The 19180-nt window shown below is 64.7% G+C and overlaps 2 protein-coding genes across 2 annotated transcripts in view; both read left to right on the forward strand.

Annotated features, from left to right (window-relative positions):
• Positions 1 to 52: 52 nt before the first annotated feature.
• TMEM86B (transmembrane protein 86B) lies at positions 53 to 2046 on the forward strand. Its single transcript, XM_062177720.1, has 3 exons — positions 53 to 726; positions 878 to 1115; positions 1403 to 2046. Exons 1-3 carry the CDS (start codon positions 676 to 678, stop codon positions 1783 to 1785), a joined length of 672 nt encoding a protein of 223 aa, XP_062033704.1. The 5' UTR covers positions 53 to 675; the 3' UTR covers positions 1786 to 2046.
• A 2696-nt stretch (positions 2047 to 4742) lies between these two features.
• Positions 4743 to 19180, forward strand: part of PTPRH (protein tyrosine phosphatase receptor type H) — a 29863-nt gene continuing 15425 nt past the window's right edge. The window contains exons 1-5 of the mRNA XM_062177610.1: positions 4743 to 4803; positions 15207 to 15240; positions 15375 to 15661; positions 16705 to 16971; positions 18343 to 18609. Coding sequence (XP_062033594.1) covers positions 4743 to 4803; positions 15207 to 15240; positions 15375 to 15661; positions 16705 to 16971; positions 18343 to 18609 — 916 coding nt within the window. The remainder of the gene's footprint in view (positions 4804 to 15206; positions 15241 to 15374; positions 15662 to 16704; positions 16972 to 18342; positions 18610 to 19180) is intronic.

Raw genomic sequence — 19180 nt, forward strand, 5'->3', positions numbered from 1 at the left:
CCGCTCCCTGGGCCTGTGACCCCCGAGGGACTGGGAGGAAGGGACGTGGTGCCGGTGGGCTGCCCCGCGGGGCCCTGCCCAGGGGGCCACGGGACTGCACTGGCGCACTCGGCAGCTTCCTGAGCCTGTCTGGTGGGAGGCCGTGCGGCCGGGCAGCCCGCAGGCCCTCGCAGACGGGACGTTGGAGGACAGATGGCGCCCCGCTCGCGTGTTCTGGGAAAGCTTGGTCGGCCGCGTCTGAGCAGGTAGACGGGGGCACCCGCGGGAGACGCCTCTCCAGCCTGGCCGTCAGCGTTCGTGTGGCCTTGCACGTGACCGTTGCTGGTGGTAGAGGGTCAAGAAGCGGGGGGGCCCCCGGGATAGCAGGTGGAGGAAGGAATTGCCCTTCCCGTCCCTCCAGGGCTGGCCTGGGCAGTCAGGAGGCCTCTGATCGGAATCCTGCAGTTGCTCCCTTCTGATTGGCTGGGCACAGGACAATGGGAGGGGCACTTAACTGTGGCCAGGGGCCGTGGCGGGGGACACCCCTGGGTCCCAGTGGGCACCTACTTATCAGCAGGTGGCAGGCTCGGGGGACATCTGCCCAGGCGTGTTATCAGTCCCAGAGTCCACAGGACACTTCTGTGGTTAACATGTAACCACCCTCTGGAGCCTCCGCTCCGCGGTGCCACAGGCAGCATGGAGGCTGGGGAAGGCGGGCTGCCCCTGAACACACTCTCCTCAGTGCAGGTGAGGGCCTGCGGTGGTGCGGCGGTGCGGGGGGAGCCCCGCCACTGAGGAGGCTGGGCATTTGGGGCTGGGGCCTGGGCGGGGGGCGGGGGGCCGGGCGGAGCTGGTGGAGCCGGCGGCTCAGGGCCCTCCCTGCCCTCGGCCACCCCAGGTCCGCAGGTGGCTGAGCCCCTTCATCCTCACCTGCTCCGTCTACTTCCTCGTCTGGCTCCCCGAGGACCAGCCGTCCTGGCTCAGTGCCCTGGTCAAGTGCCTGCCGGTGCTGTGCTTGGCCGTGTTCCTGGGCGCTGCGGCCTCGGGGGGCAGCTACACGCGGCTCCTCCAGGCGGCCCTGCTGTGCTCGGCCCTGGGCGACGTCTTCCTCGTCTGGCCCGAGACCTTCCTCTATGGTGAGGGGAGGCCTCGGGGGCAGGGCCGGGATGCACTCTGGGTGCCTGTGCGGGGTCGGGCACGAGCCCGGGGCGCAGAGGCCGCGGGCTGAGGAGAGACGGGGCTCGGAGGACAGGCCCTCTCCCACGCCTTAGAGACCCCGCCGAGAGCTGACCTGGAGGCCCCTGGCGGCCAGGTGCCACCATCCCAGCTGGGTGTGGCGGAGTGGGCGCTGGTGCGCGGGGCGGAGGCCACGGGGCCGTGGCGAGGACAGCCCTTTCCCTGGCACGCGCCCTCTCTCCCACAGGCATGGCCGCCTTCTCCGCGGCCCACCTCCTGTACCTGGTGGCCTTCGGCCTGTCCCCACTGCGGCCGGGGCTGCTGCTGCTGACCGCGCCGGTCTTGGTCGTGTTCTGCAGCCTGCTGCTGCTGCACGTGGAGCAGGACATGCTCCCGCCCGTGGTGGGCTACGCGCTGGTGCTGAGCGCCATGCTGTGGCGCGGCCTGGCGCGGGGCGGGGGTGCCGGCTGGGGCGCCGCGCTCTTCACGCTCTCTGACGGCGTGCTGGCCTGGGACATCTTCGTCCAGTCTGTGTCCAACGCCCGCCTGCTGACCATGGCCACCTACTACGCGGCCCAGGCCCTCATCGCCCTGTCAGCCCTCAGGAGCGCGGGGCTCAAGACCAACTGACCGACCATTGCCCCAGCCCGTCCCCGACTCGGGCCTCGCAGATGAACCCAGCCCGAGAGACACCCGTGCAGCGAAGCTTCCCGGCGATCACCCCAGGCCAGCCCGAGACACTGGCCCCAGCTGCCTTTCCTGGTTCTGATTCTGGACTCCGGGCCCCTCGACCAGGCTCGCGTTTGGCCTCCCAAGCGTCCCCTGTCCCCTTCCCTGCCACACCAAAGCTATTTTCCCGTTGCCTAAGTAAAGAGGGTGTTGAAGCGTCCAAGTCACGGTTATGTTATGTCGTGATTCAGAAGAGCTGTCCCTGGGGGTCCTCTGGGGGAGGTCGTCCCCTCCCTGTCGCGGCCTGGCTGCTGTCAACAACGCCACCACCAGGTGCCTGCTCAGGCTTCCCGGAGGCCACAGGGTCAGAAGGAAGCCGTCTGGTCCTCCAGCGTCTGGGCGCGGGGATGCTTCCGGGCCTCTCCTGGTGACGGGAGGCTCCCGCAGCCCTCAGCATTCCTCATGCCGCCCCATCGTGCGGCCGCCTGGCACTGTGTCTCTGTCCTTGGGTGAAACCCAGGATGAGCACGTCGAGACCCTCAGCCGCATTTGCAAAGCCCCTGTTTCCACGTAGCCTCTCGGCACCTGTAGGTACAAGGAGTCAGGACGCCCACAGATGGTGTCGTGGGAGGAGCTAGGAGGTGGGCGGGGCCTCGAGGAGGGGAGGGAAACTAGGGGTGGGGACAGAGGCAAGGAAGGAATGGTCGGGGTTGGGGTGGCGGTGGCCCCCGTCCTGGCCGTGTGGCCTCTGATGTGTGGGCGTCAGAGCTGTGCCTGGGGATGCGAGCAGTGTTCCTGCCGGTCAGAGGAGGCACGGGGGGGGGCGGGGGGGGACAAGCAGAGCTTCCTTGAGGAGGGAGGTCTGAAGGGTGGGTTCTCAGGCTTGCAGGCTGCACTGCTGGGACGGAGCAGACCGAGGGGAGGGAGGTGGGCAGGGCGGGCCTGTAGGCGTGGGGGGTTCTCCTTGTCGGGAGAGGCCTGGGGAGCGGAAGGGAAGGGAAGCTTGGAAGAGGGTTCTGGTGTCCAGCCTGGGCTCCTGGGGGTTGCCTGGGGGACCGGTCATGGCGCTGCTGTCCCTCTGCTTCCCTGAGTCGGGCTCCCCCGTGACCCCCGGCCTGTCTGCTCATCAGGTTTCTCACACACAGATCCCCTTGCCCGATAGAGGCTGGGGGCCATGCCCCTCCTTCCAGACCCGGGGGAGGGAGCTGACCTCAGGTCCCTGTCCTAGGTCAGGTGGGGAGGGGCCAGCCGCAGTCCTGGTCCTGGAGCCTGGAGCGCTCCCGCGTCTGGTGCCCCACCTGGACCCTCCCAGGCCGTGTGCCCCAGGGAGAGCTGCGGCAGCGGTCAGCGCCCCTCATGGGCACCCGGTCCTGTTAGGCACCTGAGCACGGGGGCCTAGAACGCAGTTCCGTCGCCCTGAGTGGGGGTGTGCGTGCTGGTCCCTGCTCCAGGCAGGCCTGGCCAGCAGACGCACGATGGCGTCCTTTCCATCATCCGATCTGGGATGGGTGGGGTCAGGCCTGCTCCTCGGAGGTCACACACGGTGTGCCCCTGCCGGGCCCTGGCTGGCTGGACAGTGCTCACCTCCGGATTCTCACTTCCACCGCCCCCGAGGGCTCTTGAGAGTGAACGGGAGAAGGGGGGGGGGGCAGCGAGGCGGGTGACAGACCAAGGCTCGCGTTCCACCTCACGATCTTGCGCCCAAAAGGAAAACTTGGGTTCTCTCATTCCAGGCTCCCGGCCGGGCCCACGCACCGCCCCACCCTGAGGCGGGTGGCCCCCCGCAGGCCCAGACCCCATGCTCCCCTGCACCTGCACAGGTGTCCCGGAAGGCAGGGGAGGGCCTGGTGGCAGGGACCCGTTGTGCCTTCACCACGTGGGCCCGTCCACTGGCAGCACCTGCCGGACACAGGTGAGAGGTGCGCACATCTGGGCTGGCAAGAAATGGACGAGGAATGGGGGCCTGCAGGGGCCGGATGGGCTTGGGGAGCCATAGGCTTCAGGGCCTCTGGAGGTGTCCAGTCCTAGGCCCCCTTGCTTGGAGTGGTCCCCACTAGCAGCCAGGGGCGTGGCTGTGGTCTGTGCAGCAGGTTCACGGTGCCGGGTGAGAGACAGTGACACACAGGGGGTTACCTGCAGCAGGCTTGAGGGGCGGCAGGGGCCTGGGACTCCCCCTGGGGCTGGGGAAGGCCGCCCGGGGCAGGTAGCATCTCGTCTGCTCCTGTGCCTGGCTCGCGCTGCAGCTGGAGGAGCCAGCGGTGCGGCCTGGTCTGGGTCTCGGGGCCCGGTGGGCACGGAACCCGCTGAGCTAAAGCACCACAGGCTGCCCCGTTGGTACAGGTGCTGGGATAGAGCCCAGGCTGTCATCCGAGATGGCGTCCCTGCCAGCCCAGGTGCGGGTCCTGCCCGGGCCGCCCTCTGCCTCGGTGGCCTGGGCAGCTCTCAAACAGAACACATATTTTTCACTTTATTTTATTTTGAAAGAGGAGAGAGCCGGAAGCCAGGAGCTCCACCGGGTCTCCCATGTTGGAGGAGGGACCGCACCCAGCTGCCTCCCAGCGTGTGCGTTGGCAGGAAGCTGGAGCAGAGAGCGGAGCTGGGCCTTGGGCTGGGCCCTCCAGCGTGGGCTTCCCGAGTGGCGGCTCAGCCACGGTGCCACACAGCCCTCGGGGATCTCCCAGGCTGTTCCCCGCGCCTCCAGCGGTACGTCCCCACGAGCAGCAGGAGGGCTCCGGTCTCCTGTCCTCGCCCACGACCCCTGCCGTCTGCTGCTGAGAATCTGGCCGCTGCCGGCGTGCGAAGCAGAGCCTCCTCGTGGTCGCGGTCGCAGTCACGGTCACGGTCGAAGCAGAGCCTCCTCGTGGTCGCGGTCGCAGTCACGGTCACGGTCGAAGCAGAGCCTCCTCGTGGTCGCGGTCATGGTCGTGGTCACGGTCACGGTCACGGTCACGGTCACGGTCGAAGCAGAGCCTCCTCGCGGTCGCGGTCATGGTCGTGGTCACGGTCACGGTCACGGTTGAAGCAGAGCCTCCTCGTGGTCGTGGCCGCGGTTTGTGTGTGCGTCACTGCCCACGGGACTCGGTGCTGCTGAGGCCAAGGAGAATGCTCATCTTTTTTTCCCCAAATTTTATTTTATTTCTTTGAGTGACAGAGGGAGACACACACACACACACACACACAGCTTCCACACACTGGTTCACTCCCCAAATGGCTGCAATGGCCAGAGCTGCGCCGATCCAAAGCCAGGAGCCAGGAGCTTCTTCTGGGTCTCCCACGTGGGTGCAGGGGCCCAAGGACTTGGGTCATCTTCCACTGCTTTCCCAGGCCACAGCAGAGAGCTGGATCGAAGAGGAGCAGCCGGGACTAGAACCGGCGGCCATATGGGATGCCGGCACTGCAGGCGGCGGCTTAACCTGCTGCACCACAACGCTGGCCTCTGATTCTTTTCTTAAAAATCCTTTTTGAAACTAAAATCCCGAGAGGAACACTGCGATACAGTGACTTAGCTGCTTTTGTGACACGTGCATCCCACACTGGGTGCCGTTTGGGTCGCGGCTACTCCGTGTTTCCAGCTTCCTGCTAACGTGTCTTGGAGGCAGCACATGATGGCCTCCAGTGCTTGACCCGGACGGAGTTCTGAGCTCCTGGCTTCAGCCTGGCACAGCCCTGGCTAATTGTGGGCCTTTGCAGGGCCAGTCAGTGGCAGCAGGTGCGTGTCTGTCACTCGGCCTTCTAGGTAGATGAAAATAAGCAGACGTATGAAACAGACCTGAGCCAGTTGCTTTGCGTCCCCCGTCACACTGTGTGCATGCGCGTCTGTCCGCTGCGGCTGCCTCAGAGTCCTGGGTCCTGGTCTGTCTCCGTGACTGGCTCGTTTCCGGTGGCCTGAGGTTCTCGGGGTTTATCCAGGGAAAGCCGGAAAGCAAGCTGCCTTCTTGCCGAGCCCCTCTGTCACTCCCTCCCCTCCCCGTGCCCTACCACGCTCGGCGCCTCCCCTCAGACAGGTGCCCCGGCTGTGCCGACCCACCCACGGGAGGCCAAGGGCGCGTGGGGTCCTCGCACTGTGTGGTCAGTGTGTGCAGGAGCCGCCCTGGTGACTGGGGCCGGGCACACGGGATGGAGCTCAGCCTTGGCGGACTGGGGGTTCTGGTCACCCACGTCGGAAGTGGGGGGGTGGATTTGTGACTCGGAGCGCGTGTCACTGGACCCGAGGGCTCTTAACCACCTGGCCACACCCCCCGAGGAGCTCACACACGTCCTGTGCTCGCGGGGACATAAGGAAGTGGGCAGATGGCCTCCCCACAGAGGTCACGGGAAGAAAGTGATCTGTGTACAGATGCAGGTACACACACATGCAAGCGTGTCCACGTGTGTGCTCCGAACACACGTGTATTGTGTGTCCTGTCTGTTTACCTGTCTGTGCTTTTCCTTCCGTGACCGGAACCCCACAGACACCAGAGTCCACGTGGCCACGCAGCTCCCCCGGGTGAAATGGTGTAGCGTTTGCGCCGTCCGTGCACTTTATGTTTTAGAGATTGATTGACTTAGCTGAGAGGCAGAGCGGTCCGCCATCCGCTGGTCCACCCCCAGATGGGGCCAGGCCTCTGGGCCGTCCTCCACGGCTTTCCCAGGCACGGCAGCAGAGAGCGGCAGGAAGTGGAGCGGCCGGGACATGAACTGGCGCCCATACGAGATGCCGGCACCGCAGGCAGTGGCTTTACCCGCTGTGCCATGGCGCCGGCCCCGTCCTGTCCACTTTAAATCATCTGTGGGTGACTTCCAGTACTTAATGTAAGTGCTGTGTGGGTACTGGCCTCACTGTCCGTGTTCAGTACTCACGCAGCTGTGGCTGAGTATTTTTGACCTGCAGTTGCTTGGGTCTGGGTGTGGAATCCACCAGTCTGGAGGGTGGACTGTGTATACATACATCCGAGCATTCTTAAAAAAGCTTGTCGGGGGGCACAGCAGGTTAAAACCCTGGCCTGCAGTGCCGGCATCCCATGTGGGCGCCGGCTCTAGTCCCAGCTGCTCCTCTTCCCATGCAGCTCTCTGCTGTGGCCTGGGAAAGCAGGGGAAGATGGCCCAAGTCCTGGGGTCCCTGCACCCACGTGGGAGACCTGAAAGAAGCTCCTGGCTTCTGATTGGCCCAGCTCTAGCCATTGCAGCCATTTAGGGAGTGAACCAGCGGATAGAAGACTCTCTCTTTCCCTGTTTCTACCTCTCTCTGTAACTCTGTCTTTCAAATAAAAAAAAGAAATCTTAAAAAAGCTTGTGGGAAATGGAATTGAAAGATAAGTTAGGGGTGGGAGTTTGGCACAGCAGTGACGACACCACCTGGGACACCAGCGTGCTTGGAAGACACCCCCTCCCCCCACCGCTCTGTGTAACTGACTTTAAAATAAACAAATAAGCAAATAAAGGAATAAAAGTTACTCATTTATTTGAAAGGCACAGAGCGGTCTTCCATCAGCTGGTTCACTCCCCCATTGGCTGCAGTGGCCGGAGCTGTGCCGATCTGGAGCCAGGAGCTTCTTCCAGGTCTCCCACACGGGTGCAGGGGCCCAAGCACTTGGGCCATCTTCCACTACTTTTCCAGGCCACAGCAGAGAGCTGGACTGGAAGAGGAGCAGCCGGGACTAGAACCATATGGGATGCTGGCGCTGCAGGTAGAGGCTTAACCTGCTGCACCACCGCGCTGTAGATCATTAAATAAATAAATAAAAGGAAGACTGCCATGCCTGGCCCCCAGCCAGGTGCCCTCGTGGGCTTGGTGGTCTGGACCCCAGCTGGCCACCTTCCTCTGCACTGTCCCTTGTCATTCCGGGACACAGGCCAGGTTCACACGGCCCAGAGTTCCCCATGGATGCCCACGGGGCTCCTGGGAGCCATGGGGCTCTTCGTGCCCCCCCCCCCCGGCTTGTTTCTGGGAACGCAGACAGGAGCACCCCTGGCTCCCTGAAGGTCGCGGGACAGGAGCTCCACCGTCCCCCTGAGCCGCCAGCGCGCTCTCCACACGGGGTCTGCACACGGGGTCTCCACACGGGGTCTCTGCACACGGGGTCTCCCCACGCGGGGTCTCCACACACGCGCTCTCCACACGGGGTCTCCACACAGGGTCTCCACACACGTGCTCTCCGCACGGGGTCTCCACTCCGGGGTCTCCGCACAGGGTCTCCGCACACGTGCTCTCCGCACGGGGTCTCCACTCCGGGGTCTCCACACGGGGTCTCCGCACACGCGCTCTCCACACGGGGTCTCCACACACGCGCTCTCCACACGGGGTCTCCACACACGCGCTCTCCACACGGGGTCTCCCCACACGCGCTCTCCACACGGGGTCTCTGCACAGGGTCTCCACACACGCGCTCTCCACACGGGGTCTCCACACACGCGCTCTCCACACGGGGTCTCCACACACGCGCTCTCCACACGGGGTCTCCACACACGCGCTCTCCCCACACGGGGTCTCCACACACGCGCTCTCCCCACACGGGGTCTCTGCACAGGGTCTCCACACACGCGCTCTCCACGCGGGGTCTCCACACACGCGCTCTCCACACGGGGTCTCCACACACGCGCTCTCCACACGGGGTCTCCACACACGCGCTCTCCCCACACGGGGTCTCCACACACGCGCTCTCCCCACACGGGGTCTCCACACACGCGCTCTCCCCACACGGGGTCTCCACACACGCGCTCTCCACACGGGGTCTCTGCACGGGGTCTCCACACACGCGCTCTCCCCACACGGGGTCTCCACACACGCGCTCTCCACACGGGGTCTCTGCACGGGGTCTCCACACACGCGCTCTCCACGCGGGGTCTCCCCACACGCGGTCTCCACACGCGCTCTCCACGCGGGGTCTCCCCACACGGGGTCTCCACACGCGCTCCCCACACGGGCTCTCCCCACACGGGGTCTCCACACGCGCTCCCCACACGGGCTCTCCCCACACGGGGTCTCCCCACACGCGGTCTCCACACGCGCTCTCCACGCGGGGTCTCCCCACACGGGGTCTCCACACGCGCTCCCCACACGGGCTCTCCCCACACGGGGTCTCCACGCGGGGTCTCCCCACACGGGGTCTCCACACGCGCTCCCCACACGGGGTCTCCCCACACGCGCTCTCCCCACACGCGCTCTCCCCACACGGGGTCTCCACACGCGCTCCCCACACGGGGTCTCCGCAGCGGCCTCCCCACGCCACCCCTCCCCGTGCCCGGTCCCCCGCCGGCAGTGACTCGGGGGTGGGGCGGAGAGCACGCATTCTGGGTGTGGAAGGAGAGAGCCAGCACCAAGGCGGCTGGGAGCGGTCAGCCCGCGCCCGGCCTGCCACCTGCTCAGCATAGCCCGAGCCTGCGCTGTGACAAAGCGCTGAGCAGCCAGGGCCCTGCGGCCGAGGCTCCCGGGTGACCGGGCTGGGCTCGCGGCCACTGCCCGGCGTCCTCACGGCGTCCTTGCCCTTTCAGGGCCACGTGCTGCCCCAGGACCGCGCGGGGGAGGGGGACAGGGTTGCCGGCATCGGCTCGGCTGTGGCTGGAAAGAGAAAGAGGTGGGGCTGTCTTGTGCCCTTGTCCTCCAGGTAGTCCCAGCTCCCTAACCCCCAGGTGGTGACCCGGGGCGCGCTGCGGGGCGGGAGGTGCTTGGAGCGCAGGAGCCTCGGGAATCTTGGGTCCTCTCCTGTTCACGCATTCGCTGCCGGGGTGAAAACCAGCCCTGCACGCACGCCTGTCCTGGCCGCCAGGGGGCTCCCTTCCCAGCTCCCCGGAGCTGGCCTGTCCTTTAGGCTTGGCTGCTGAGAGAAGGAAGCTGGGGGAGCCCGGGGCCCCTCCTAGGACGTGGTGCCTGGGAGGGAGGACGTGGGCTGGACCTGGGGTGGGGTGGGGTGGGGCGGGAGTGAGACGCCAGCAGCCTGGCGGACTCCCCGGTGCTGAGTGGGACCCTGGGGAGGGGACAGCAGCACTAGGACGTGGTGCCTGGGAGGGAGGACGTGGGCTGGACCTGGGGTGGGGTGGGGTGGGGCGGGAGTGAGACGCCAGCAGCCTGGCGGACTCCCCGGTGCTGAGTGGGACCCTGGGGAGGGGACAGCAGCGCTGACAGCACCGGGCGCCCCAGTGAGAGATCTGGGGCCCCCTCCGACACCGGGGAGGCAGGCGTTGGGGGTGAGAGGAGATTGTGGGCCGAGGACCCTGGGGTGTGGAGCCTGGGGCGCTGGGCAGGGGGCAGAGGCAGAGGGAGCCCAGATGTGGGAGTCAGGACTTGACAAACACCTGCCGAGACACCGGGAAGCTCCTGCAGTGGCTGTCCCGGCGGTGGGTGCCGAGCACGGGCCAGAGGGGACCTGCGCACGCCAGGGTGTGCGTCTGCCCCTGTCCCGTGGAGTAAGGCTCCCCGTTCTTTCAGGGTAACCGTACAGAGGAGAAGGCTCGGCCCCAGAGGCCGGGGGCTGTGCTAACTGGCTAAGGGAGACCCCCGCTGGGGGGGCAGTAGCCCTGCACACCTCGCCCAGGGCCGGGTTCAACAGCGCCCAGTCCCACGCCCCAGGGCCTGTCGCCTCCTAGACTGAGAGCCACAGGAAGCCCGCCCTGCCCCGCCCCCTCTTCCCCGGCCCTCTGGGGCACCCGGCTGTTGTTTTCCCAGGAAGGCTGGGCAAGCCCTAGTGGCTCCTCCCTCCTTCCCGCCAGCAGCACCCTTGCCAAACAGCGAGGTCTCCCAAGCTGGCGTCTGCCTCTCTGGGGTCTGTTCCAGGCGAGGGACCACTCACTCAGCCTGTGTTTGGGAGCCGCCCTCCCTCTGGGACCTGACCCCCCCCCCCCAGCCCCGGTCAGACCCCAGCCCACGCTGACCGTTGGTGTCCTGATGGCTACAGTGACTCGGAGCCGGGGTCTGCTGAAGCCCCAGGCCTTTCACCGAGCCCCCAGAGACCCTGGGAGCTGCCCGCAGGGGGAGCCCGGAGGAAGGCTGGCAGCTCTGACTCACGACGGGGACATTTAAGGGAATGAGAGAGAGGGAGCAGGCACAGAAGTGCAGCCGTGGGCTGTGGGGCCGATGGCTTTATAGCACGCAGTGCAGAGACTGCTCTGTGCAGATCTCAGACAAGGTTCAAAGACCAGGCGTTCCCGGAGCAGGCTGAAGACCAGTGTGGGAACTGGAGTTGGGGCTGCAGTCCGGGCTTCTGCTGGGTCGCTGGGTTTGTGGCAGAATCTGTGCTTTTTTTAAAAAAAAAAAAAAAGATGTATTTTACTTATTTGAAAGGCAGGGTTACACAGAGAGACGGAGGAGGGTGGATTGTCCATCCTGGGCCGGGCTGAAACCAGGAGCTCCATCCTGGTCTCCCACGTGGGTGCAGGGGCCCAAGCACTTGAGTCACCTGCTGCTGCCTTCCCAGGTGCTTCAGCAGGGAGCGGGATCGGAAGTGGAACAGCCGGGATGTGAACCCCAGGCTTCTACGGGGTGCCAGCATCACCAGCAGCGGCTTTACCTGCCGCCCCATGGCACCAGCCCTGTCAGACGCCCCCCCCGCCCCCCTCTTTTTTTTTTTTTTTAAGATTTATTTGAGAGGCAGAGTTACAGACAGAGAGAGGGAGAGACAGAGAGAAAGAGGTCTTCCATCCACTGGTTCACTCCCCAAATGGCCGCCATGACTAGAGCTGGGTCTATCGGGAGCCAGAAGCTTCTTCCAGGTTTCCCATGCAGGGGCCCCAAGCACTTGGGCTACCTTCCACTGCTTTCCCAGGCCGTGGCAGGGCGCTGGATCGGAAGTGGAGCAGCTGGGATTTGAACCGGTGCCTATGTTGGATGCCGGCACTGCAGGCGGCAGCTCTTCCCGCTCCGCCACAGCGCCGGCCCCCAGACTCCTCTGTGCCCTGTTTCTCCAGTGCCTTGCCGTTGTGCACGGTCCTGTGGAGCTGGAGCCAGAGGGCAACTGGACCGGCCAGCTGGGAGAGGTGCTGGCCCCGCGGGGGCCCAGCGAGGGACCACCATGTCGCCGCCGAGTCCACGGCACGGGCGTTGGTTGGCATCGGTGAGTCCCTCCGGTGGGAAAGACCTCCTGCATGAGAGCGGGTGGGCAGGTGGGGTGCTGGTGCCGCAGCCCCCCACAGCCCACCACTAGGACTTCTGAAACCAGCGGCTGGAGGCCCGGGGTGCAGAAGCCGGGTTTTGAGGAGGCAAAGATGGGAGAGCGAGCTGGTGGGGTGGCGTCGCCAGAGACTGCGTTGTGAAGACTGGGAAAGCGGGCGTATTTCCAAGACGGAAAAATGCAGACAGGATGGGTGAGAAGGAGGTAGAGGAGGAAGAGCGAGCAGAGACCTGGTGATGGGGGCACGCTGATGGAATTTCCGGGGGCGGGGTTGTGGTGTCGCACCCTGGTTTGAGTCCAGGCTGCTCCACTTCTGATCCAGCTCCATGCTCGTGCTCCTGGGAAAGCAGCGGAAGATGGCCCAAGCGCTTGAACCCCTGTACCCACGTGGGAGACCCGGATGGAGTTCCAGGCTCCTGGCTCTGGCCTGGCCCAGCCCTGGCTGTTGCAATCATTTGGAGAGTGAACCCGTGGATGGAAGACCTCTCTGTCTTTTCTCTCTCCCTCTGTCTCTAACTCTGCCTTTCAAATAAATAAATAAGTCTTCAAAAATAAAAAATAGAAAGAAATGGAACTTATCACAGCTCACGTAAAAACCAGGGGCCCTACTAGTAGGGCTGTCGCTGGGAGAGCTGCAAGGGCTTGTGGGAGGCAGGAAGAGGGGGAAGGGGCCAGAGCTGGGGTCTGTGGGACACAAGGTCTGAATCCCAGGCTCCCGCGTGCCATCCTCCAGCCGAGACCCAGGGCTGCGACTCCGGGGCAGGTGGCACCCCGGCACCCAGCCTTCCTCCACCTGAGTGGGCGGGACCTCACGGCATAAAGGGGGAGCCGAGGCTGAGGCCAGGCAGGTGGCGGGGCACAGGGCTGGGCCGGGCGCCTCCACTTCCTCCTCCTCCCCTTCCGAGCCGGCCTCCAGGCTCACCAGCAGGCTGGGAAAGGGGAGCGCCTCCAGTTGAAAGTCCAGCAGGTGCCAGAGCCAGGCCCGGGACTCCTGGGTCCCTCAGCACAGTGGAGACATGGCCGGGGCTGGCGGGGGCCTCGGGGCCTGGAGGCCCCTGATGCTGTTGGTAAGTGTCCCCCGCTCCAGGGGGCAGAGTGGGTGCCCAGGAGGGACTGGCCAGGGTAGTCCTGGATCTCAGGGGGTGGGGACTGGGGGCCCAGGGCCTGGGGAAGGAGGGGCTTCTGGTGTGGGCAGACAGCGGGGGGAGCCTCACCCCTGCACTCTCAGATGTGACCGTGTCTGTTGCCAGAGCGAGCCTGGCCTCAGACAAACACAGCTGTGCCCACACAGAGCCAGCATCAGCCTAGCCCTCCTCCCAGACCCAGGGTGCTGGGCCCCAGCCCTCCTCCCTCAGGCTCAGGGGTCCAGCCCAGCCCCTCCTCCCAGACCCAGGGTGCAGGCCCCAGCCCTCCTCCCTCACACCCAGGGGTCCAGCCCAGCCCTCATCCCAGACCCAGGGTGCAGGCCCCAGCCCTCCTCCCTCACACCCAGGGGTCCAGCCCAGCCCTCATCCCAGACCCAGGGTACAGGCCCCAGCCCTCCTCCCTCACACCCAGGGGTCCAGCCCAGCCCTCATCCCAGACCCAGGGTGCAGGCCCCAGCCCTCCTCCCTCACACCCAGGGGTCCAGCCCAGCCCTCCTCCCAGACCCAGGGTACAGGCCCCAGCCCTCCTCCCTCACACCCAGGGGTCCAGCCCAGCCCTCATCCCAGACCCAGGGTACAGGCCCCAGCCCTCCTCCCTCAGACCCAGGAGTCCGGCCCTAGCCCCTCCTCCTTCAGGCTCAGGGGTCCAGCCCAGCCCTCCTCCCAGACCCAGGGTACAGGCCCCAGCCCTCCTCCCTCACACCCAGGGGTCCAGCCCAGCCCTCATCCCAGACCCAGGGTGCAGGCCCCAGCCCTCCTCCCTCACACCCAGGAGTCCGGCCCTAGCCCCTCCTCCTTCAGGCTCAGGGGTCCAGCCCAGCCCTCCTCCCAGACCCAGGGTACAGGCCCCAGCCCTCCTCCCTCACACCCAGGCGTCTGGGCCCCAGCCCTCCTCCCTCACACCCAGGCGTCTGGGCCCCAGCCCCTCCTCCCTCAGGCTCAGGGGTCCAGCCCAGCACTCCTCCCTCAGACCCAGAAGTCCAGGCTCCAGCACCACCTCCGTCAGACCCAGGGGTCCAGGACCCTAGCGCCTCCTCCCTCAGACCCAGAGGTCTGGGCTCCAGCCCCTCCTCCCTCAGATCCAGGAGTCCAGCCCAAGCCCCTCCTCCCTCAGACCCAGGGGTCCAGGCCCCAGCCCCTCCTCCCTCAGACCCAGGGGTCCAGGACCCCAGCTCCTCTTCCCTCAGATCCAGGAGTCCAGCCCCAGCGCCTCCTCCCTCAGACCCAGGAGTCCAGGACCCCACCCCCTCCTCCCTCAGACCCAGGGGTCCAGGTCCCAGCTCCTCCTCCCTCAGACCCAGGGGTCCAGGCCCAGCCCCTCCTCCCTCAGACCCAGGAGTCCGGGCCCCAGCGCCTCCTCCCTCAGACCCAGGTATCTGGGCCCCAGCCCCTCCTCCCTCAGACCCAGGGATCTGGGCCCCAGCCCCTCCTCCCTCAGACCCACGGGTCCAGGACCCCAGCTCCTCTTCCCTCAGATCCAGGAGTCCAGCCCCAGTGCCTCCTCCCTCAGACCCAGGGGTCCAGGCCCTAGCCCCTCCTCCCTCAGACCCAGGGATCTGGGCCCCAGCGCCTCCTCCCCCAGACCCAGGGGTCCAGCCCAGCCCTCCTCCCTCAGACCAGGGGTCCAGCCCAGCCACCCCCAAGCCCCCACCAGACCCAGGGGTCCAGCCCCAGCCCTCCTCCCTCAGACCAGGGGTCCAGCCCAGCCCTCCTCCCTCAGACCCAGGGGTCCAGCCCAGCCCTCCTCCCTCAGACCAGGGGTCCAGCCCAGCCACCCCCAAGCCCCCACCAGACCCTCTGGCCCTGCCCCGCTTCCCAGGGTGTTGATTGCTTCCCTGCCACCTGTCTCCCAAGGCCACATTTTCTGGAAAGTGAAACCATTAGGTTTATCACTGGAGCTTATCGGGTAGAGCCAATGGCAGCCCCTGGGTCCCTGGGTCCCGCCCACCCCACCCCTCCTGCTGCCAGGGAAGACGTACCTTGGGGTGACCTTTGTCACAGCCCTGCCCCACACCCCCTCCTGTTTCAGGCAGCAGTGACTCATGGGGCGGGAGCAGAGGCTCTGTGGGCGCTGACCAGCCCCGCCCTGCCTCCCGCTCACCTGGGTCCGGGCGGGTGAGCTCTGCCTGATTCCTTTGTCCCTGGCTCCCTCCAGGTCCTGGGCAGCTGGACATGGGCCAGGGCGGCCGGTGAGTGACCCTGATGAACCCACTGCCCAGGGGCTCCTGGGGACTTCTCCTCGGCCCAGGTAGTGTCTGGCAGGGGCTGTGGAAGCCGGGGATTGTGGACCTGTGGGAGGGCTGATACTGCTGCTGTTCCACAGTGTCCTTGTCCCTTTCTTAGCCCTCGACCCAGTGAGAAACCTGACGGTGGGGGCTCGGACCAACAGCTCCATCACCCTGGTCTGGGAGGCCCCCCAGGGCCCCGACTCCCAGAACCTCACCTACTGGGTGCAGTGCACTGGAGGGGGCGACAGAAGCGAGGCCCAGAGCACGACAAGCACCAGCGCCACGGTGGACGGGCTGGACGCGGCCACTTCCTATGCGTGTTCCGTGTGGGCAGAACAGGATGGGGCCAGCAGCACCAAGGAGAACCTCACCGTGAGCACAGGTGAGGGCGCCGGGCCGTTCCCTCCTGCACAGGGAGGAGTGGGGGCCGGCAGGGGGCCGGGAGCTGTGTCCCCCACAGGCGAGTTTCAGTTTGTGTCCACCATCAGCGCACACACACAGGCAGGTGAAGGGATTTGTGGGAGATTATTTATATCCCGTGAGACCCAAGGCAGCCTGCCTCAGTGTGCTTGACCATGGCAGGTCATGTGACCCACAGGAAGGCGGAGCCACTTCCCTTCTCACACCCATTCCTGCACCCTGGGTGTGTGCTACCCCTGGGCCCCTCTGAGTTCAAGGTCGCCAGGTGAGGAGCACTGGACAGCCATGAGGGACCAGAGGCCACCATGTATACCTGGGTCCAGCCCCTGCACCTGCTGGGTCAGGAGTGGTTGGAAACTTTTTTCTTTATGATTTATTTAATTGAAAGGCAGTGTTACAGATTGAGAGACAGATCTTTGCTCTGCTATTTCACTCCCCAAATGGCTGTAATGACCAGGGCTGGGCTGGTCTGAGCCTGGGAGCCAGAAGCTACTTCCAGGTCTCCCATGTGGGGGCAGGTGCCTGAGCTCCTGGGCCATCTGCTGATTCCCAGGCACATTAGCAGGGAGCTGGTTCTGAAATGGATGCCGGCATCCCAGGCAGCAGCTTTACCCGCTATGCCACAATACTGCCCGCCACGGTTTATTTATTTGGAAGTAGGAGTTACAGAGACAGAGGCAGAGACAGAGAGACCTTGCATTTGCTGGTTTACTCTAGATGGCTGCAACAGCCACACTGGGCCAGGCAGAGCTGGGAGCCAGAGCTTCTTCCAGGTCTCCCCTATGGCTGGCAGGCACCCAAGCTCCTGGGCCATCTTCCGCGGCTTTCCCAGAGCCATTAGCAGAGAGCTGGATTGGAAGGGGAGCAGCCGGGAATTGAACCAGTGCCCATCTGGGATGCTGGTGTGCCAGGCGGCAGCTTTACCTGCTAAGCCACAGTACCGGCCCTAGTCAGAAGCTTTGGGGGCCAGGAGCTACGCTGATTCTGCCTTCTCTTCCGATTCAGCCCCCAATGCCGTGAGAAACCTGACGGTGGGGGCTCGGACCAACAGCTCCATCACCCTGGTCTGGGAGGCCCCCCAGGGCCCCGACTCCCAGAACCTCACCTACTGGGTGCAGTGCACTGGAGGGGGCGACAGAAACGAGACCCAGAGCACGACAGGCACCAGCGCCACGGTGGACGGGCTGGACGCAGCGACTTCCTATGCGTGTTCCGTGTGGGCAGAACAGGATGGGGCCAGCGGCGCCAAGGAGAACCTCACTGTGAGCACAGGTGAGGGTGCCGGGCCGTTCCCTCCTGCACAGGGAGGAGTGGGGGCCGGCAGGGGGCCGGGAGCTGTGTCCCCCACAGGCGACTTTCAGTTTGTCCGCCATCAGTGCACACACACAGGCAGGTGAAGGGAGTCATGGGAGATTATTTATATCCCGTGAGACCCAAGGCAGCCTGCCTCAGTGTGCTTGACCATGGCAGGTCATGTGACCCACAGGAAGGCGGAGCCACTTTCCTTCTCACACCCATTCCTGCGCCCTGGGTGTGTCCTACCCCTGGGCCCCTCTGAGTTCAAGGTCGCCAGGTGAGGAGCACTGGACAGCCATGAGGGACCAGAGGCCACCATGTATACCTGGGTCCAGGCCCTGCACCTGCTGGGTCAGGAGTGGTTGGAAATTTTTTCTTTTCTTTTCTTTTTTTTTTTTGACAGGCAGGGTGGATAGTGAGAGAGAGAGAGACAGAGAGAAAGGTCTTCCTTTTTGCCGTTGGTTCACCCTCCAATGGCCGCTGCGGCCAGCGTATCTCGCTGATCCGAAGCCAGGAGCCAGGTGCTTCTCCTGGTCTCCCATGTGGGTGCAGGGCCCAAGGACTTGGGCCGTAGCAGAGAGCTGGCCTGGAAGAGGGGCAACCGGGATAGAATCCGGCGCCCCAACCGGGACCAGACCCCGGTGTGCCGGCACCGCAAGGCGGAGGATTAGCCTGTTAAGCCACGGCACCGGCCGGAAACTTTTTTCTTTATGATTTATTTAATTGAAAGGCAGTGTTACAGATTGAGAGACAGATCTTTGCTCTGCTATTTCACTCCCCAAATGGCTGTAATGACCAGGGCTGAGCTGGTCTGAGCCTGGGAGCCAGAAGCTACTTCCAGGTCTCCCATGTGGGGGCAGGTGCCTGAGCTCCTGGGCCATCTGCTGATTCCCAGGCACATTAGCAGGGAGCTGGTTCTGAAATGGATGCCGGCATCCCAGGCAGCAGCTTTACCCGCTATGCCACAATACTGCCCGCCACGGTTTATTTATTTGGAAGTAGGAGTTACAGAGACAGAGGCAGAGACAGAGAGACCTTGCATTTGCTGGTTTACTCTAGATGGCTGCAACAGCCACACTGGGCCAGGCAGAGCTGGGAGCCAGGAGCTTCTTCCAGGTCTCCCCTATGGCTGGCAGGCACCCAAGCTCCTGGGCCATCTTCCGCGGCTTTCCCAGAGCCATTAGCAGAGAGCTGGATTGGAAGGGGAGCAGCCGGGAATTGAACCAGTGCCCATCTGGGATGCTGGTGTGCCAGGCGGCAGCTTAACTTGCTAAGGCACAAGTCAAACCAAGTGGGAAACTTTGGGGGCCAGGAGCTACGCTGATTCTGCCTTCTCTTCCGATTCAGCCCCCAATGCCGTGAGAAACCTGACGGTGGGGGCTCGGACCAACAGCTCCATCACCCTGGTCTGGGAGGCCCCCCAGGGCCCCGACTCCCAGAACCTCACCTACTGGGTGCAGTGCACTGGAGGGGGCGACAGAAACGAGACCCAGAGCACGACAGGCACCAGCGCCACGGTGGACGGGCTGGACGCGGCCACTTCCTATGCGTGTTCCGTGTGGGCAGAACAGGATGGGGCCAGCGGCGCCAAGGAGAACCTCACTGTGAGCACAGGTGAGGGTGCCGGGCCGTTCCCTCCTGCACAGGGAGGAGTGGGGGCCGGCAGGGGGCCGGGAGCTGTGTCCCCCACAGGCGAGTTTCAGTTTGTCCGCCGTCAGTGCACACACACAGGCAGGTGAAGGGATTTGTGGGAGATTATTTATATCCCGTGAGAACCAAGGCAGCCTGCCTCAGTGTGCTTGACCATGGCAGGTCATGTGACCCACAGGAAGGCGGAGCCACTTCCCTTCTCACACCCATTCCTGCGCCCTGGGTGTGTCCTACCCCTGGGCCCCTCTGAGTTCAAGGTCACCAGGTGAGGAGCACTGGACAGCCATGAGGGACCAGAGGCCACCATGTATACCTGGGCCCAGCCCCTGCACCTGCTGGGTCAGGAGTGGTTGGAAACTTTTTTTTTTATGATTTATTTAATTGAAAGGCAGTGTTACAGATTGAGAGACAGATCTTTGCTCTGCTATTTCACTCCCCAAATGGCTGTAATGACCAGGGCTGGGCTGGTCTGAGCCTGGGAGCCAGAGCTTCTTCCAGGTCTCCCCTATGGCTGGCAGGCACCCAAGCTCCTGGG

The sequence above is a fragment of the Lepus europaeus genome, chromosome 19, assembly GCF_033115175.1.
Source record: "Lepus europaeus isolate LE1 chromosome 19, mLepTim1.pri, whole genome shotgun sequence".
NCBI classification, from domain to species: Eukaryota; Metazoa; Chordata; class Mammalia; order Lagomorpha; family Leporidae; genus Lepus; species Lepus europaeus.